The 15930-nt window shown below is 32.1% G+C and overlaps 1 protein-coding gene across 1 annotated transcript; it reads right to left on the bottom strand.

Moving 5' to 3' along the window:
• Nucleotides 1–332: 332 nt before the first annotated feature.
• LOC101505579 (probable amidase At4g34880) lies at nucleotides 333–2928 on the bottom strand. The gene is made up of 5 exons (XM_012717234.3): nucleotides 2208–2928; nucleotides 1921–2135; nucleotides 1573–1815; nucleotides 1216–1414; nucleotides 333–854 (listed from the first exon to the last, which is right to left on the bottom strand). Exons 1-5 carry the CDS (start codon nucleotides 2793–2795, stop codon nucleotides 492–494), a joined length of 1608 nt encoding a protein of 535 aa, XP_012572688.1. The 5' UTR covers nucleotides 2796–2928; the 3' UTR covers nucleotides 333–491.
• Between the last annotated feature and the right edge of the window lie 13002 nt (nucleotides 2929–15930).

Genomic DNA, 15930 nt, shown 5'->3' with positions numbered 1-15930 from the left:
CCTTCGGCTTCAAACCCATGATCCTATTATCCTCAATACATGATATTCCCCCACAATTTATACCTAACCAAATTGTTAAAGACACATGGAACTTCTTCCTGTATACATAATATTATTTCCATAGCGTTTTATTTTGTAAAAACAATTGGACTGAGACACAAATGTACCCTATTGGTTGATTGATCATCTCCATCCTTGTATTCCATCTAACTTTTATATTCTTTTTGTTTTAATTAAATGAGTTTGTGTGTCGTGTGATTCATACCAAACTTTACTTACATCTTGGCCGAATTCTAGATTACTAGAGTTCCTTTCTCTTGAGAACTAGAGAGTTGAATCAAATAAAGATCAATGATATGGTGTCAAAAAATAAGGTAAAAAGACATGCATCAACAATAATTAAATATCTGATAATGGTATAGTGCTTTTATTGATCAAATGTGCAATCACCATAAACCATGAGTCAAGTCAAGTACTGTCCTTAAATTTCTTCATGTGAATGAGAAGCGATGGGGTGGATTCCTTGCCTGGGTGGCTTGTTCAAAGTCATAAGCAATTTCAATAAGTTTTGGGTCTGTTCCCTTTAACCCTCCAAAACATATCCCAAATGGCATTCCTTCACTATCATACCCAGCTGGGACAGTTATTGCAGGATAGCCTCCAATTGCCAGCATTGGAGCAACATCGATGCCTATGGTCAACAATGCATCGAATCGATTCTTCTTCATCAGCTTCTCAAATCCATTTTGTGACAATTGCTCCACCATCTTCATTGCCTCAATTTCCCTTTTTCCAAATCCATTGGTCATTTCTGATGCAATAAATAAATCTTGCCCATACTCATTAGTCTTTTCCTGTCACATGAAAACCTTAAGAAGTTCACTACTAGTCCTAGACAACCTCAGCAAAATGCTCTGTTCAAAGTTTTAATCACATGCTTTCCAAATGATTAATAGCTTTGTCGTCATATAAGTATCTTGAACTTGGATCATCTACAACTGTTGTATGGTGACATAACTATGAGGACTATTAATCTAGTCGTTCTCATAGTTGCTACACCATACAACAGTCTAAACGATACAAACTTATATAGTGATACTAAAAAGTTTAGATACAATTTGAAAACATAAATGGAAATATTTAACATTATTGTTACATTGAGGCTTTCACATGCTACTTAGTGACCATTTAAAATTAGAAGTATACATTACTTACTAAATGAGGGTTATTGATGTTGAATTCTATGATCTCAGCTAGAGACCTCACAGGAGAATATATGAGCTCCTGCAGATATTTGTTGATGGACAACTTGAATTCAGCAAGTAAGGTTACCATTTCACCACTTTGGAAAGGGTTGAGAATGATGCTTAAATTTTCTATTTCCAAATTATCCACCACTGTTGCACCTCTTTCTCTTGAATTTGCAAATAAAAAAGACACAACTTCAAGTGTTACTATAAAATTTGATATATTTTTTTCATTTTGTTGTCTATTGTATAAATATAGTGTCATAGTGTGTGATAGTGAGAATCAGTGCGCAATTGGGGTGTGTGTTAAAGTATATTCTTTTACCTCAAAATATTCAGATGATCCTCAAAGATGGAAATGACATCGGAACCCTCATAAGGAATCAAAAATGGATCCCTCAAAACACCTATTTTCTTTCCTTGGAGGCCTTGTTTATTGAGGAATTGCTTATAACCACCTGGAGGTATAAACTGAGCTGCTGACTTTGTAGCCTCAGAATCTCTAGGGTCAAACCCAACAATTACATCAAGCACATGAACTGCATCTGAGACTGTCCTACATATTGGACTGTACAAAAAAATACATACTCACATTTAAAATGAAAGTATAGAACAATCATATATATACTCCAAGATAATCAATGCAAGCAAAGCAAAAGAGTGTTGAAGCTACCCAATAGTATCTTGACGAGGTGAAATTGGTATGACACCAGCCCTGCTAGTGAGTCCAACAGTTGGCTTGATCCCCACAACTGAGTTGTGATCAGCTGGACAGATAATTGAACCATCTGTTTCAGTCCCCAGAGAAACTGCAACCATGTTAGTTGCCACTGAAATAGCAGATCCAGAGCTAGACCCGCATGGACTTTTGGATTTCACATAAGGATTCTGCATAACATAAACTAATCAGTTATTAGATTATCTACTATAATAAAGAGAGCGATAGTGATCAGTACTAACCAAAGAAAATCCAGCTCTAGCGCACCAAGCATCTGGCATAGCAGTAGAACGAACCCCATACCACTCTGAGAGAGTAGTTTTGCCAAGAATGATAGCACCAGCATCCCTGAGCTTAGAAACCACGTGCGCATCACGTGGAACCTTTGACCCAAGCAATGCATACGACCCCGCCGTATTGTTGAGTTTATCAAAGGTCGCGATGCTGTCCTTGATCAAAACAGGAATCCCGTGTAGAAACGAACGGTCGTGATCTTCTAGTCTCTCGCAATCAGCCTTGTCCGCTTGATCTCGCGCGTCAGGATTGATTTCCAATACAGCGCTAAGTATGGGATTGAGGGCCTCGATTCGTTGTAAGTAAAAGTCAACGAGTTGTCTTGAAGTGAGGTCCTTTCGGGTGAAGGCTTCTTGTATGTTCTCTATGGTGGCTTCACTAATTGCAAACTCTGACCATTTATCTATTGCATTTGCATTCATCAAACCTTTAAAAGCAACTGCTAATAAGACCAGACAAACACAAACATTCATTATTGTTCCCATTCTTGGATTTCGATTGGTCGAATCGAAACAAATATGGAATACTAGGCTCATATATTTACTAAAAAAAGCCGGTGCTCTCGTAAGTAATCCTCATAATCACTAGGCTCATAGATTTTCTCGTTGACGAGAAATTCTCAAATTTGAAACTAAGTTGGATCTTCTAGTCATTTGTCTCATTCTTTGAATTACGTGAATAGAAAAACAGATTATATATATATATATATATATATATATATATATCATTTTTTTTAAAAAAGCTAATCAAATACCCTACATTATAATATATATACAAAAAATGTTTTATTTTTTTTATGCCGAATATCCCATATGCAATTTTATGAGGTCGCATATATGGGATGCTAATATCTATTATCTTTTAATTTTTTTAATATTTTTTTATAAATAAATAAGTGTTGATTTAATAAAAATATTAAAAAAACAAAATTATATTAATAAAATTAAATAAAATATATCTAATAGAAAAAAATATATCATAGTATGCAGTCGAGTAGATGTGCTAGAATAAATACGTATTATATTATTTTAACAATTTTCTTCTATGTTGCAGTATGCAAAATACATTTATATTATTTTAACAATTCACTTTTGCAGATAAAATACAACTTAATTTTATTTTGTTAACAATTTCTTCTTATTTTTTTCCATATCTAATAAATAAAAAACAATAAAAATATTAATGATAAAAAAGTAAATTATGTTAATAAAATTAAATAAAATACATTAAATGGAAGAGAGAAAAAGTATATCAATTGAAGAGAAAAAAACATAAAATTTAAATTAATGATCTCTACCTAAATGTCCTCAAGTTTTTCATATTCGTCGAACTCTAGCTATCTGAACAAATTGAGATTATTCTGGTTAATCCTCATTTTGATCATTATTATCATTGTAATATTATTTTTATTTATTAGATCAAGAAAAAAATATGAGGGAGTTGTTAGCAAAATTGAATTAAGTTGCTATTTTATTTACAAAATAAGAGGGAATTGTTAAAATAATATAACACATTATTTATTTTGGCACGTGTATTCACATTAACTTTGATGTGTTTTGTTTTTTCTTTCTATTAGATGTATTTTGTTTGATTTTATTAATAAAATTTTATTTTTAAAAAATATTTTTATTATTTTGTATTTATTAAATTAACAATTATCCCTTTGTAAAATTAAAAGATAATAGATTACCGCATCTTCGCGATGCAAACTCCTACTGCATACAAAAATTCATCTTTCAGGTGGTCACAGAGCATAAATGGGACCTCCTGAAGATCAAATAGAATATTTTAGTATATAAATTTTAATATGAGGTATATTGATTAGTTTTTTTTAGAAAAAAAGATGATAAATATGTAAAAAGATCCTGAAAAACTACATAAACTCAAATCACGTAGATACAACTAAATTGACGTAACATTTACGTGAACTTATTTCACATAGATATACATGAGTTATAGTTGTGTATTGTCGATACTTAAACTTCATTGCTTACATAAATTGTATTCTGTGAGTTGTATTTGCGTACTAGTTATAATTTCTTAAATTGCATATGGTACGTAAAAATAGTTTTGTTTATCGATAAATATTTATTATTTATTTTATGAGTGTTAATATTCAAAAAAAAAAAGATATTTGTGTAAATTAATACAAAATAGTTGTCTCAATAGTAGAATTGAGATGTGACATATGATTTTAAATAAACTTTTATATATGAATATGATTAAATGTAAGGAATTTTTAGATAAATTTTATAACAAAAAAATATTTATGATTAAATAAAGTTGAAAAAATAAATAATTATTAATTATAACAAGTTTGTGAAAATTAAATTATATAAGTATATATGATTATTGTGATTTGTACGAGGAAGGAATATTTTGAGTATTTTAATTTTATAAAAAATTTATGGGTTGTGGATAACAAAATGGGGTATATATAATAAAATTGTTCAAATTATTTAAAATAAATTTAGTTATTTATTTATTTATTTATTTATTAAATAATTTTTATTTAGTGTATATTTTTGAATTTTTAAGAGTATAAAAATAATATCATTAATTATATATTGATTTTTAAAAGAACTAAAGTTTTGAAACAAAACAAAAAAGCTTAATCGTCAAAATAACTAAAATGTGCATGAACTACATACTTAGAGAGTAATAACAAATCATAATTACATGTTTTAGATATAACACAACATCTCTTAATTTTCTCACCTTATACATTTTATTGACTTTAGAAATCTAAATCCGTCACCATAATATTTGATTTTTTCTCAAAATAATATTATTTTTTTATCCAATTAAAATAATATTTGAATGCATAAAATATACAAAAACTAATCTTTATATATTTTATAATTATTTTAGTACTTAAATGTATATTGAATTAGTTAATTTAATCTTAATATTTGTTTTTTGTTAATTAATTAATTAATTATTAACAAAATACATATTTAAAAATATAATTACAATTTTGAAACATTTACACACTACAACAAAACGTCTCACATAATCAAGTACACAATAAATGTTTACATTATCACTCCTTCTAGCATTGTTTACATCTTTACACATATTAAGAAGTTGGTTAGTAGTCTTCATTTTGTGTATGTTTAAAATAAATGTGTATTGTCTCATTGATAGACAAGATCGTTCTAATAAAATTAAAAATATGTATATTACATAAAAATAGATGCACTTATGGTACCTCTTCCATTAAAACAATAATTAAAATTAAATCATCAAAACACAAACGAAAAAGTAATATTTTATTTTAAATATTATTATTAAATTGTCTTAAAAAAATTATTAATAGATAGATCGTTCTATTTCTTTTTATATTGGAAAATGGTAAACAAATTTTTAATGAAAGTATTCACTACGCGAAAAAACGCATATTACAGCGCTTTTTTTAAGCAATTTACAGCGCTTTTTCAAAAAAATAAGCGCTGTGGAAACGAGCGCTGTAAATGATACAACAGCGCTTTTAAAAAAGCGCTATAAAACATGTAAATACAACGCGCGCTTGTTATGCACATTTTACAGCGCTTCTTCACAAAAAAGCGCTGTAATATGCACCCCATTATATGAGTTATGGGTGTGCATATTACAGCGCTTTCTCAAAAAAGCGCTGTAAAATGCCCAACCATAATTTCATATTATGGGTCTGCATTTTACAGCGCTTTTCTTGTACATTTTACAGCGCTTTCTCACGAAAGCGCTGTAAAAGGTGCACCATTAAAGCGCTTTAGAACAACATTTTACAACGGTTTTAAAAAAAAACGCTGTAAAATGTGTGTGTGTGTTTTTTTTTAAAACGCTGTAAATTAATTATTTGAAATGAAAAGCGCTTTTTAGCTTTTTATGGCATTTTTTTTTTTAAAAGCGTTCTTTTATCTTTGTATCCAAAATCTCCTTTTCGAGGTATTCAATATACTCATCTCCAAAGATGTCTTGATTCATTTGTACAATGGGCGAATCGTTGCTGCTGCCCATGTTCCTTTTTATTTGGATGTCAAGACACGCCCCGTATTTACCAAGGCGTGGCTGACTTTTATTAGGAGCAGCAGCAGCAGCGACCGATTTTCCCCGATCCAGATTTTTTGTTGCTGCAAGTTTTGCAGCTTTATTACCCTCCAGCCTTTGTAGTTTGGCAGCCCTATTAACCTCCAATTTTTGAGGTCTGCTGCCTTTTTTTGGCTGTAGGGGTGGTTTATTTATTTGGACCTACAAAAATGAGGTAAAATGTTAGTTTATTGAATCTGAAAAAATAAAAAACCTTAGGCAATAAATGTGACAAACCTTTTCGGGAGATGTAACTGATTTGTCCTTGGGAATCTTTTTTTCGAGGGCAACAAGGTGTGTGGGCCATGCCACGTAACTGCCAATAGCGTCGCTTAAGAACTTCATATCTCCATCGTTGTCCGGTATGGGCAACGGTGCAGTTGGTTCGAAAGCAACCGTAGGCGATACTTTGACATGGCCCGCGGGGATCGGAATATTGTGCAATACTTCTCCCGAAGTATTGTGCAATATTCCTTTTCCCACCTTCCGTTGAGTCGGCGAGGACAAGTATAGGACACATGTAGTGACACCCTACATCAATAGTTAAAACATAAGTACAGTTAATATATAAGTTTGTTTAATACATAAGTAATTACATAAGCAAGTAAGTAGTAAGTAATTAATTACCTCGGGAATACTCTTCAAACCGACGTTGCAACTCCCGGTTTCACTCTCCATTTGTATTTCAGGTTGGAGCTGAACCGGAAGTTGCTTGTCTTTATTCGTATTCACCAAGAGTGCCACTTGCTCCGATAAGATTCTGAGCTTCTCTAATACTTCCTCGTTGGAAGGTTTTTGGCGCTTCTCTTGAGGAAAAAAGCTTTTGGGAGTTACGCCAAATCCTTTCCCCCTCACTCGACCGGAATACTCAGGGACATTAAACACTTTCCCAAGAATGTCCCTGCACGTATCCTTGTTGCCCTCTTGAGTTTCAGAACTTTGTTCAATAGTTTCCTAAAATACATGTAACATTAAAAAGATAAGTTCAATAGCATTTTTAAAATACAATATTAAAAAATATTAAAGTGATAATATACTTACACAAAGTTCTACAACTTTCTTGACATTTTCATTATCAACCACTCCTTCTTTGTTAACACGCGCTTCCTTCCATAAGATATGACGACCCAAGGGTTGATCGGCTTGGGTGTCTTTTCTCTATTCGTTAAAATCATAAACAAAATAATACAAATTAGTTACACACTATAGTTTATAATACAAATTACAAGTGATGTTTAATTACTTACAATTTTTTGTTCAAGGCGTGCATATCCCATACGTGATTTCTTGTATGGGTGTTTTGGGTTGCTTGCCCGTTCGCGATTTGCCTTACTAATATTCTATATAAAAAAAAAATAGCAATTGTGTAAAAATTTAAAATACGCTACGAATATGAATAATAAAACACAAATGCTAATAAATTAATCACTTACGACAAACGCCGGGTCAGAACGTTTGGAAACAAATGCACTCCATTCATCCTTTGATATATAATGTTGATATATCTTTGGAGGTTCAGCATTTGTGTTTCCTTCTCTATCTTTTAGATAGAAATTTGAGAGATGGGATCTAAATCCACGATGGATTTTCCCAGCAACTCTCAAAACATATGACTTTCGTTCCTCATCAAGAACAAAAGTGGTCTGCAATGAAAACAATTATAAGTAATGTATTTTACAGAAAAAAAATTATAAATGACAAAAGAGTAGATCAAAATATTTACTTGAATGTCATTCCAGATGATATCTTTGGCATCCTTCAACGCCTTATCTCTCCAGTTGTCTATTGTTATTGGGACATTTTGACGAACAACAGCCCCAATGTAGCTTACAAACATGGAGCTGTTGGGGTCAACTGGCTGACCACTCTCGTTCCAGCCAACCTAATAAACTCATATAGTAAGTACATGCCCTAAACCCTAAAAAAAGATAAAAAAACACACAGCAAACAGAGTATATATAGTATACCTCAAATTTAATGCCACTGCTCCGTGCTTTAATCACCCTTTGCATGATAGTTGCACCACGTTTGACTTCTTTTTCGTAAGTCTTAGAGGTGCCAACTTCTTCATTTTGAACTTCTAAATCTTTGTTTGTATCCATTTAACTACAACAAGTTCAACATGCACTTTAGTATAACATCAACAAGCTCAACATGGATCATGCATTATTATAAACAAACTCAACATGTATCAGTATATCTTAAAAAAGCTCAACATGCATTCTAATGATTACAAAAATTTAATAACATCAATACCTGAATAATGATGGTTCGAAGAAAGACGAAATGCAAAGAAAAGAGGGTTTGCAGAAAGTTCACAGAAATATGGTTCACAGAAATACGGTTTGAAGAAATACGTAATGAGGGTTACGTATTTCAATGAAAATATATTGTGTGAAATGGGAGAGATGATCTTGGATGGAAATAAGGTTCGAAATGAAGGAGATGATCGTGGAAATAAGGTTCGTAAAGGACGGGATGATAGGGTTTGCAAAAGAAGAGAAGAAATGAAGGTTGAGATGAAGGTTACGTAATGAAGAGGAAACTGAAGAGGTAACTGTTATATATACGTAACACTTTTACAGCGCTTTTTATAAGCCTTTTACAGCGCTTATTTTGTAAAGCGCTCTAAAAGGCTTCTTTAGTTAAATTTTTAAAAGGCTCTTTTACAGCGCTTTTTTCAAATAAGCGCTGTAAAAGACCTCCGTGTGTTATTATGTTATTTGAATGCCTTTTACAGCGCTTTTTTCAAATAAGCGCTGTAAAAGACCTCCGTGTGTTATTATGTTATTTGAATGCCTTTTACAGCGCTTTTTTCAAATAAGCGCTGTAAAAGACCTCCGTGTGTTATTATGTTATATGAATGCCTTTTACAGCGCTTTCACACATAAGCGCTCTAAAAGGCTTCTTTAGTTAAATTTTTAAAAGGCTCTTTTACAGCGCTTTTTTCAAATAAGCGCTGTAAAAGACCTCCGTGTGTTATTATGTTATATGAATGCCTTTTACAGCGCTTTCACACATAAGCGCTCTAAAAGGCTTCTTTAGTTAAATTTTTAAAAGGCTCTTTTACAGCGCTTTTTTCAAATAAGCGCTGTAAAAGACCTCCGTGTGTTATTATGTTATTTGAATGCCTTTTACAGCGCTTTTACACATAAGCGCTCTAAAATGTCTCTTTATGTTAATTTTAAGAGGCTCTTTTACAGCGCTTTTCCCAAATAAGCGCTGTAAAAGACCTCCGTGTGTTATTATGTTATATGAATGTTTTTTAAAGCCTTTTACAGCGCTTTTCCACATAAGCGCTCTAAAATGTCTCTTTATGTTAATTTTAAAAGGCTCTTTTACAGCGCTTTTTCCAAATAAGCGCTGTAAAAGGCCTTATTGTTTTTGTGTTTTGTTATGTTATGTTATTTTTTAAACAAGCTCAACATGCATGCAAAACCCACATAGTAGTAACTGGTCACCACAAAAATCCCTTCCTCTTCACCAAACTCTTCTCCTTTTATGCATCTTCTTCACAAACATCAAAGCTTACTCTTTCACAATTCAATCTCCACCTCAACACCCTTTTTATCTCTTTACATTCTCTTTCCTTCTTAAATCGAAACTTAATTGGTATTCAGGATCATTGCCATGTTGCGAAAAATGGGTTTGTGTCTGGTGTTTTTGGGGATTCCCATGATGCGTACAAGGTGTTTGAAGAAATGGGTTTGTGTCTGATGTTTTTTGGATTCCCATGATGCGTACAAGGTGTTTGAAGAAATGGGTTTGTGTCTGATGTTTTTTGGATTCCCATGATGCGTACAAGGTGTTTGAAGAAATTAGGTGTCTGATGAATATTATTTTTAAAGCTTTTTTACAGCGCTTTGTCAAATAAGCGCTGTAAAATGTCTTTTTTACTCACTTTCAAAAGAGTCGTTTACAGCGCTTTGTGTGAAAAGCGCTGTAAAAGGTATAAAACACTCATTATTTTATTTTTAAAAGGATCTTTTACAGCGCTTTTTAAGATAAGCGCTGTAAAATGTCTCTTTATTTTATTTTTGTGTTTGGTTTATTTGGGTTGGGATGACATTAAAAACATTTTTATCATTGTTTATTGGATTAAAAATATTGTTATCATTGTCTTTATCACAATACTTTAGGAGATGATGAATTATTAGAAATGAGTATTCTGAAGAATCTATATATATATATGCACTGAGCAAAAGAGAATCTCTCTATTCAGTTCAGTTCAGTTCATGTAAATTACTAATTTATATTCAGTTCAGTTCATGTAAATCAAGCTAAATATAAAACACTCATTGTTACATGAACTTGGTATAAAACACTCAAATCAAGCTAAATATAAGCAGAAAATAAATTAATCAGAAAATAAATTAATCAGAACTTAGTATAAAACACTCAATTCAGATTACATGCATATTTACAATAACACAGTTCAGATTACATGCATAGCTTATATAAAACAATTAAACATATATATACATTAAGATGCCCTTCTTCTTTTCCTGGTGACATTCACATTTGTTTGTCCATTTACAATACGAAACGATGGATTAATCCAAATTCCCTCATCATGATCATCTCTAAGATATAAACCATCATCAGTTGAATCAATTTCATGTGGTTGTTGTGATGTTGCAAATAAAAGATCATTACCAACATCTTCATCATTATTGTTATCATCACTTATTTTATTGGTCGATAGGACAACAGACCATTTATCATTAGAAGGATCAGTGACATAAAACACTTGTTGAGCTTGCGACGCTAAAATAAAAGGCTCGTCTTTGTATCCCACCCTATTAAAATCGACAAGCAAGAATCCTGACTCATCAATCCGAACGCCATTATTATTATCGACCCACTTGCAACCAAATATGGGAACACGAAACATTGTGTAGTCTAACTCCCATATGCGCTCGATAACCCCAAAATATGATAGATTTGCATATATTGGGTTTTTGTCTTTTGCACTTGAGACATGCATCGCTTCAGCTACGAGAGTGACTCCACTATTTTGCATAGTGGTCTGATCATCTTGTTCTTTGGTATAAAATGTGTAGCCGTTAATAACATAACCAGTGTAAGAAAAGACATGTAAGCTCGGACCATTTGCTAGCCACCTCAATCTATTTGAAATTGATCCGGGGTCTATATCAAATTTTGACATTATGTGATTTTTTAACCATGTTACAAAACTTCGATTGTGCTCTCGAGTTATCCAATTTTGATTCCTATTCATGTTCAAACGAGATAACTGATCAATGTGTATTGTAACATACGGTTGAACCTCATCATCATTGTGCAGAACATACAATTGTGCCTGCTCCCATTCTGTCCTTGATATAGTCAGTAGTCTCCTTCCAGTTATCCCTTCTCCTGATAGTCTTCCCGAATGACGAGACATGGGAAGCCCTATGGATTCAACATTGGACAGATATTCAGTACAAAATTCAGCAGCCTCTTCAACAATGTATCGTTCAGCAATACAACCTTCTGGTCGACTTCTACTTTTTACGTACCCTTTTAATATTTTCATATATCGTTCTATCGGATACATCCATCTCATATAAGCTGGCCCACAAAGTTGTGTCTCCTTAACCAGATGAACAGTAAGGTGAACCATTATATCAAAAAACGATGGTGGGAAATACATTTCAAGCTCACACAAAGTAACAACAATTTCCCTCTGCAATGTCGGTAATTTCTGAGGGTCGATCACTTTACTACAAATTTCCCTGAAGAAGAAACATAATCTAGTTAAGGCTAGTCGAACTTTTTCAGGTAAAATGGAACGTATACCTATTGGTAGCAAATGCTCCATTATAATATGACAATCATGGGTCTTCAAACCTTTTAACTTGAGGTCTTTCATACAAACCAAATTTTTAATGTTCGAAGAGTATCCTTCTGGAACTTTAACTTCGTGTAGAAATTTACATAAAACAATTTTTTCCTTTCTAGATAGAGTATGAGCGGCTGGAGGTAGATATGTGCGATTTCCTTTCTTTACTGGAGCCAGTTCATTTCTTATTCCCATATCGACCAAGTCCAATCTTGCATTGACGCCATCTTTAGACTTTCCTGGAACATTGAGTAACGTACCAATAACACTTTCAAATACATTTTTCTCAATATGCATCACATCGAGGAAATGTCTTACATACAATGACTTCCAATATGGCAATTCAAAGAAAATTGACTTTTTCTTCCACCCAGTTTTCACCAGCTCTCCCGCAAAAGGTTTGCCAAATTTATTGGTCAAACCTTGTACTTTTTCAAGTATTTGATATCCAGTCGGTGCTAAAGGAGCTTTACCTTCCTCTGATTTTCCATTGAATGCATTTCTCCACCCACGATACTGATGACTATAAGGTAAAAATCTACGATGTCCAAGAAACACATTCTTCTTACAATGTTTCAACCGCATCCAATTTGTACTCTCTTCACATATAGGACATGCACACTGACCTTTAATGCTATATCCTGATAAATTACCATATGCTGGAAAATCATTAATTGTGCCGAACAACATAGCCCTCAAATTGAAACATTCTTTCTTATACCCATCATAAACTTCCACACCTGTCTCCCACATACTTTTTAAATTTTCGATTAGAGGAGTCAAGTATACGTCGATATCATTCCCCGGTTGTTTGGGTCCAGAAATTAACAGAGACAACATCATAAACTTACGCTTCATACATAACCATGGAGGTAGGTTATATATTACCAAAATCACAGGCCACGTGCTATGTGAGATGCTTTGAAGACCATGTGGATTCATTCCATCAGTAGAAAGTGCAAGTCTTAGATTTCTTGACTCTATCCCGAATTCAGGATACTCGTGATCAATTTTTGCCCATTGTGGGGAATCTGCAGGGTGTCGAAACATTCCATCTCTAATTCTTTCATCTGCATGCCATGTCAAGTGTTTTGAATCTTCTTCACTGCGATACATGCGCCTAAATCTTGGTATTATAGGAAAATACCACACGACTTTTGCTGGAGTAGATTCTTTCTTCTTATATCGAGAGACATTGCATTTCGGACACGCCTTAAGTAGTTCATATTCGTTTCGAAATAAAATGCAATCGTTAGGACACGCATGAATCCTTTCGTAACTCATTCCAATAGAACACAAAATCCGTTTAGCCTCGTAGGTTCGACTGGGAAGTTCATTATCATCTGGCAACATATCTTTTATGAGTGTTAATAATTCTGTAAAGCTTTTATCAGACCATCCATTACTCGCTTTTAAGTTGTACAACTTTAATATCGCTGACAGTCTTGTGAATTTAGTACAACCATTATATAATTCTTTCTCTGCATCACTCAACAAACTTTCAAACATTTTAGGACAATCTCGAAGATCTTCTTCAACTGCTTTTGCAATCTCATCAACTCGGTCCGGCTCATATGTATCTGTATCGAAATCAGTTGAAGCATATGTAGAACTATTCTCAAAATTAATGTTTCCTTTTTTTTTCTCACCATGTCTTATCCAACATGTGTAGCTTTGATCAATTCCATTACATACTAGATGTCCTTCTAATTCATCTTCTCTAACACGTTTTCCAAAACAACATTTTAAACAAGGACAAACTACTCTATTTGGATCTTTTGCATTCTTCACTGCAAACTCAACAAACTCCTTCACTCCAATTTCATACTCTTTTGACAATCGATTGGCTGAAATCCATTTCCTATCCATATTATACCACCTATATAAATGCAGTAACAAAAATAATAAGCTTTCAAAACATATCAACAAGTTTCAAAAAGAAACCAATATCAACTAACAATTTCAAAACAGAACAGATCATGTGGTATGAGTTTTTGACAATTTTTGACAATTTCAAAACAGAACAGATCATGTGGTATGAGTTTTTGACAATTTTTGACAATTTCAAAACAGAACAGATCATGTGGTATGAGTTTTTGACAATTTTTGACAATTTCAAAACATAACAGATCATGTGTAAAAAATACCTTAGACAACGTAGATGGCCGCACAGTACGTAGAGGATATTAGGGTTCGCAACGTATATAATTATTTGAAAGATGTAGAGGATATGAGGGTTTCCAACGTATATAATTATTTGAAAGATGTAGAGGATATGAGGGTTTCCAACGTATATAATTATTTGAAAGATGTAGAGGATATGAGGGTTTCCAACGTATATAATTATTTGAAAGATGTATTTTACAGCGCTTGTGAAAAAAGCGTTGTAATAGGTAGTTAAATTCAATGAAAGCGCATGTGTTTTACAGCGCTTGTGAAAAAAGCGCTGTAATAGGTAGTTAAATTCAATGAAAGCGCATGTGTTTTACAGCGCTTGTGAAAAAAGCGCTGTAACTGATTCGAGAAAGCGCTTCTTTTTACAACGCTTTTTTGATCAGCGCTGTAAAAGCCTTATAACGTGATGCGTAAACGTTATATGACCTACTACAGCACTTGTTTTACAGCGCTTTGCATCAAAAGCGCTGTAATAGGTTCCGTTATTTTTAAAATATAATTACAACAGCGCTTGTGTTTAGCAAGCGCTGTAAAATGGGTGCTGTTAAATGTCATTTTTAGCGTAGTGATTGTTCTCGAAAGTATTGGAATTGAATAGTTTAAAATTAAACTCGTACCACTCAAATATATAAAAACCTAATAACTTATGAAATATTATAATATACACTCTATTATACTAAAAGTTTAGTTGTCATGCTATAAAATGTTTTATATTATAATTGAACGATAGTGTAAATTGTTTTTATAATGACAATATTGTAAGTTAAATCATTATACTAATTGTAGTTATGTTATCCTATTGTTCAAATAATAAATTAAATTCAATCTTCAAAAGTCAAGTAATAAAAATTGTTTTACCTATATAAATTAAAAAGAAATATAATTGTTATTTCAATGAAACATTATAATTTAAAAAGGTGACATTAAAGTCCTTTATGAGTTTTTGTTACAAAAAAAAAAAAAATCATTTATTTTATTTTTCCTATTTTAATTATAGATTTTAAAAAGTGATCGAATTATTTTTTTCTTCATTCTTTTTAGAATGTTGACATTAAGGCCGCATCATTCTTTTATTTCAGTTTTTATTGAAAGAAAAAATAATTTTAAATAAATTCATCAAAAAATAAAACAAATTCATAATCTTCATCTTCTTCAACTTAAAAAATTTATTTCTGCAAGAACAACCAAACAAAACAAGATTTTTGGGTTCTATTATTTTATGGATGTGGGTCTGAGTTTTTTCTTTTTTCAATCTTTAGGTTAAAAATGAAGATAAAGAGAAAAGAAAATGCAATTTTTAGGATTTCTATCTACTTTAAAATGCAGAAAAACATGAGAGAGAGAGAAAGAGTAAGTAATTAGAAATTTAGAGTTTAAACTTTTATAACATAAACCTTGAAATTAAGATTTTGTTTATTTTTTTAAAATAATTTTTATTTATAATTTTTAAATTTTAAATTAATTTTATTTACAAAAACTCGTGAAGTGGACAAAAGTATTTGTATTTCTGGAAGTAATGAAATATCGAAGAATTTTTATTAATTTTTAGAGATATAGAATATCCTTAACTTATATCCATCTTC

This window comes from Cicer arietinum, chromosome 6 (assembly GCF_000331145.2).
Source record: "Cicer arietinum cultivar CDC Frontier isolate Library 1 chromosome 6, Cicar.CDCFrontier_v2.0, whole genome shotgun sequence".
NCBI lineage: Eukaryota > Viridiplantae > Streptophyta > Magnoliopsida > Fabales > Fabaceae > Cicer > Cicer arietinum.
Note: the sequence above shows the minus strand (reverse complement) of the source record. Positions and strands in the feature narration are given on the sequence as shown.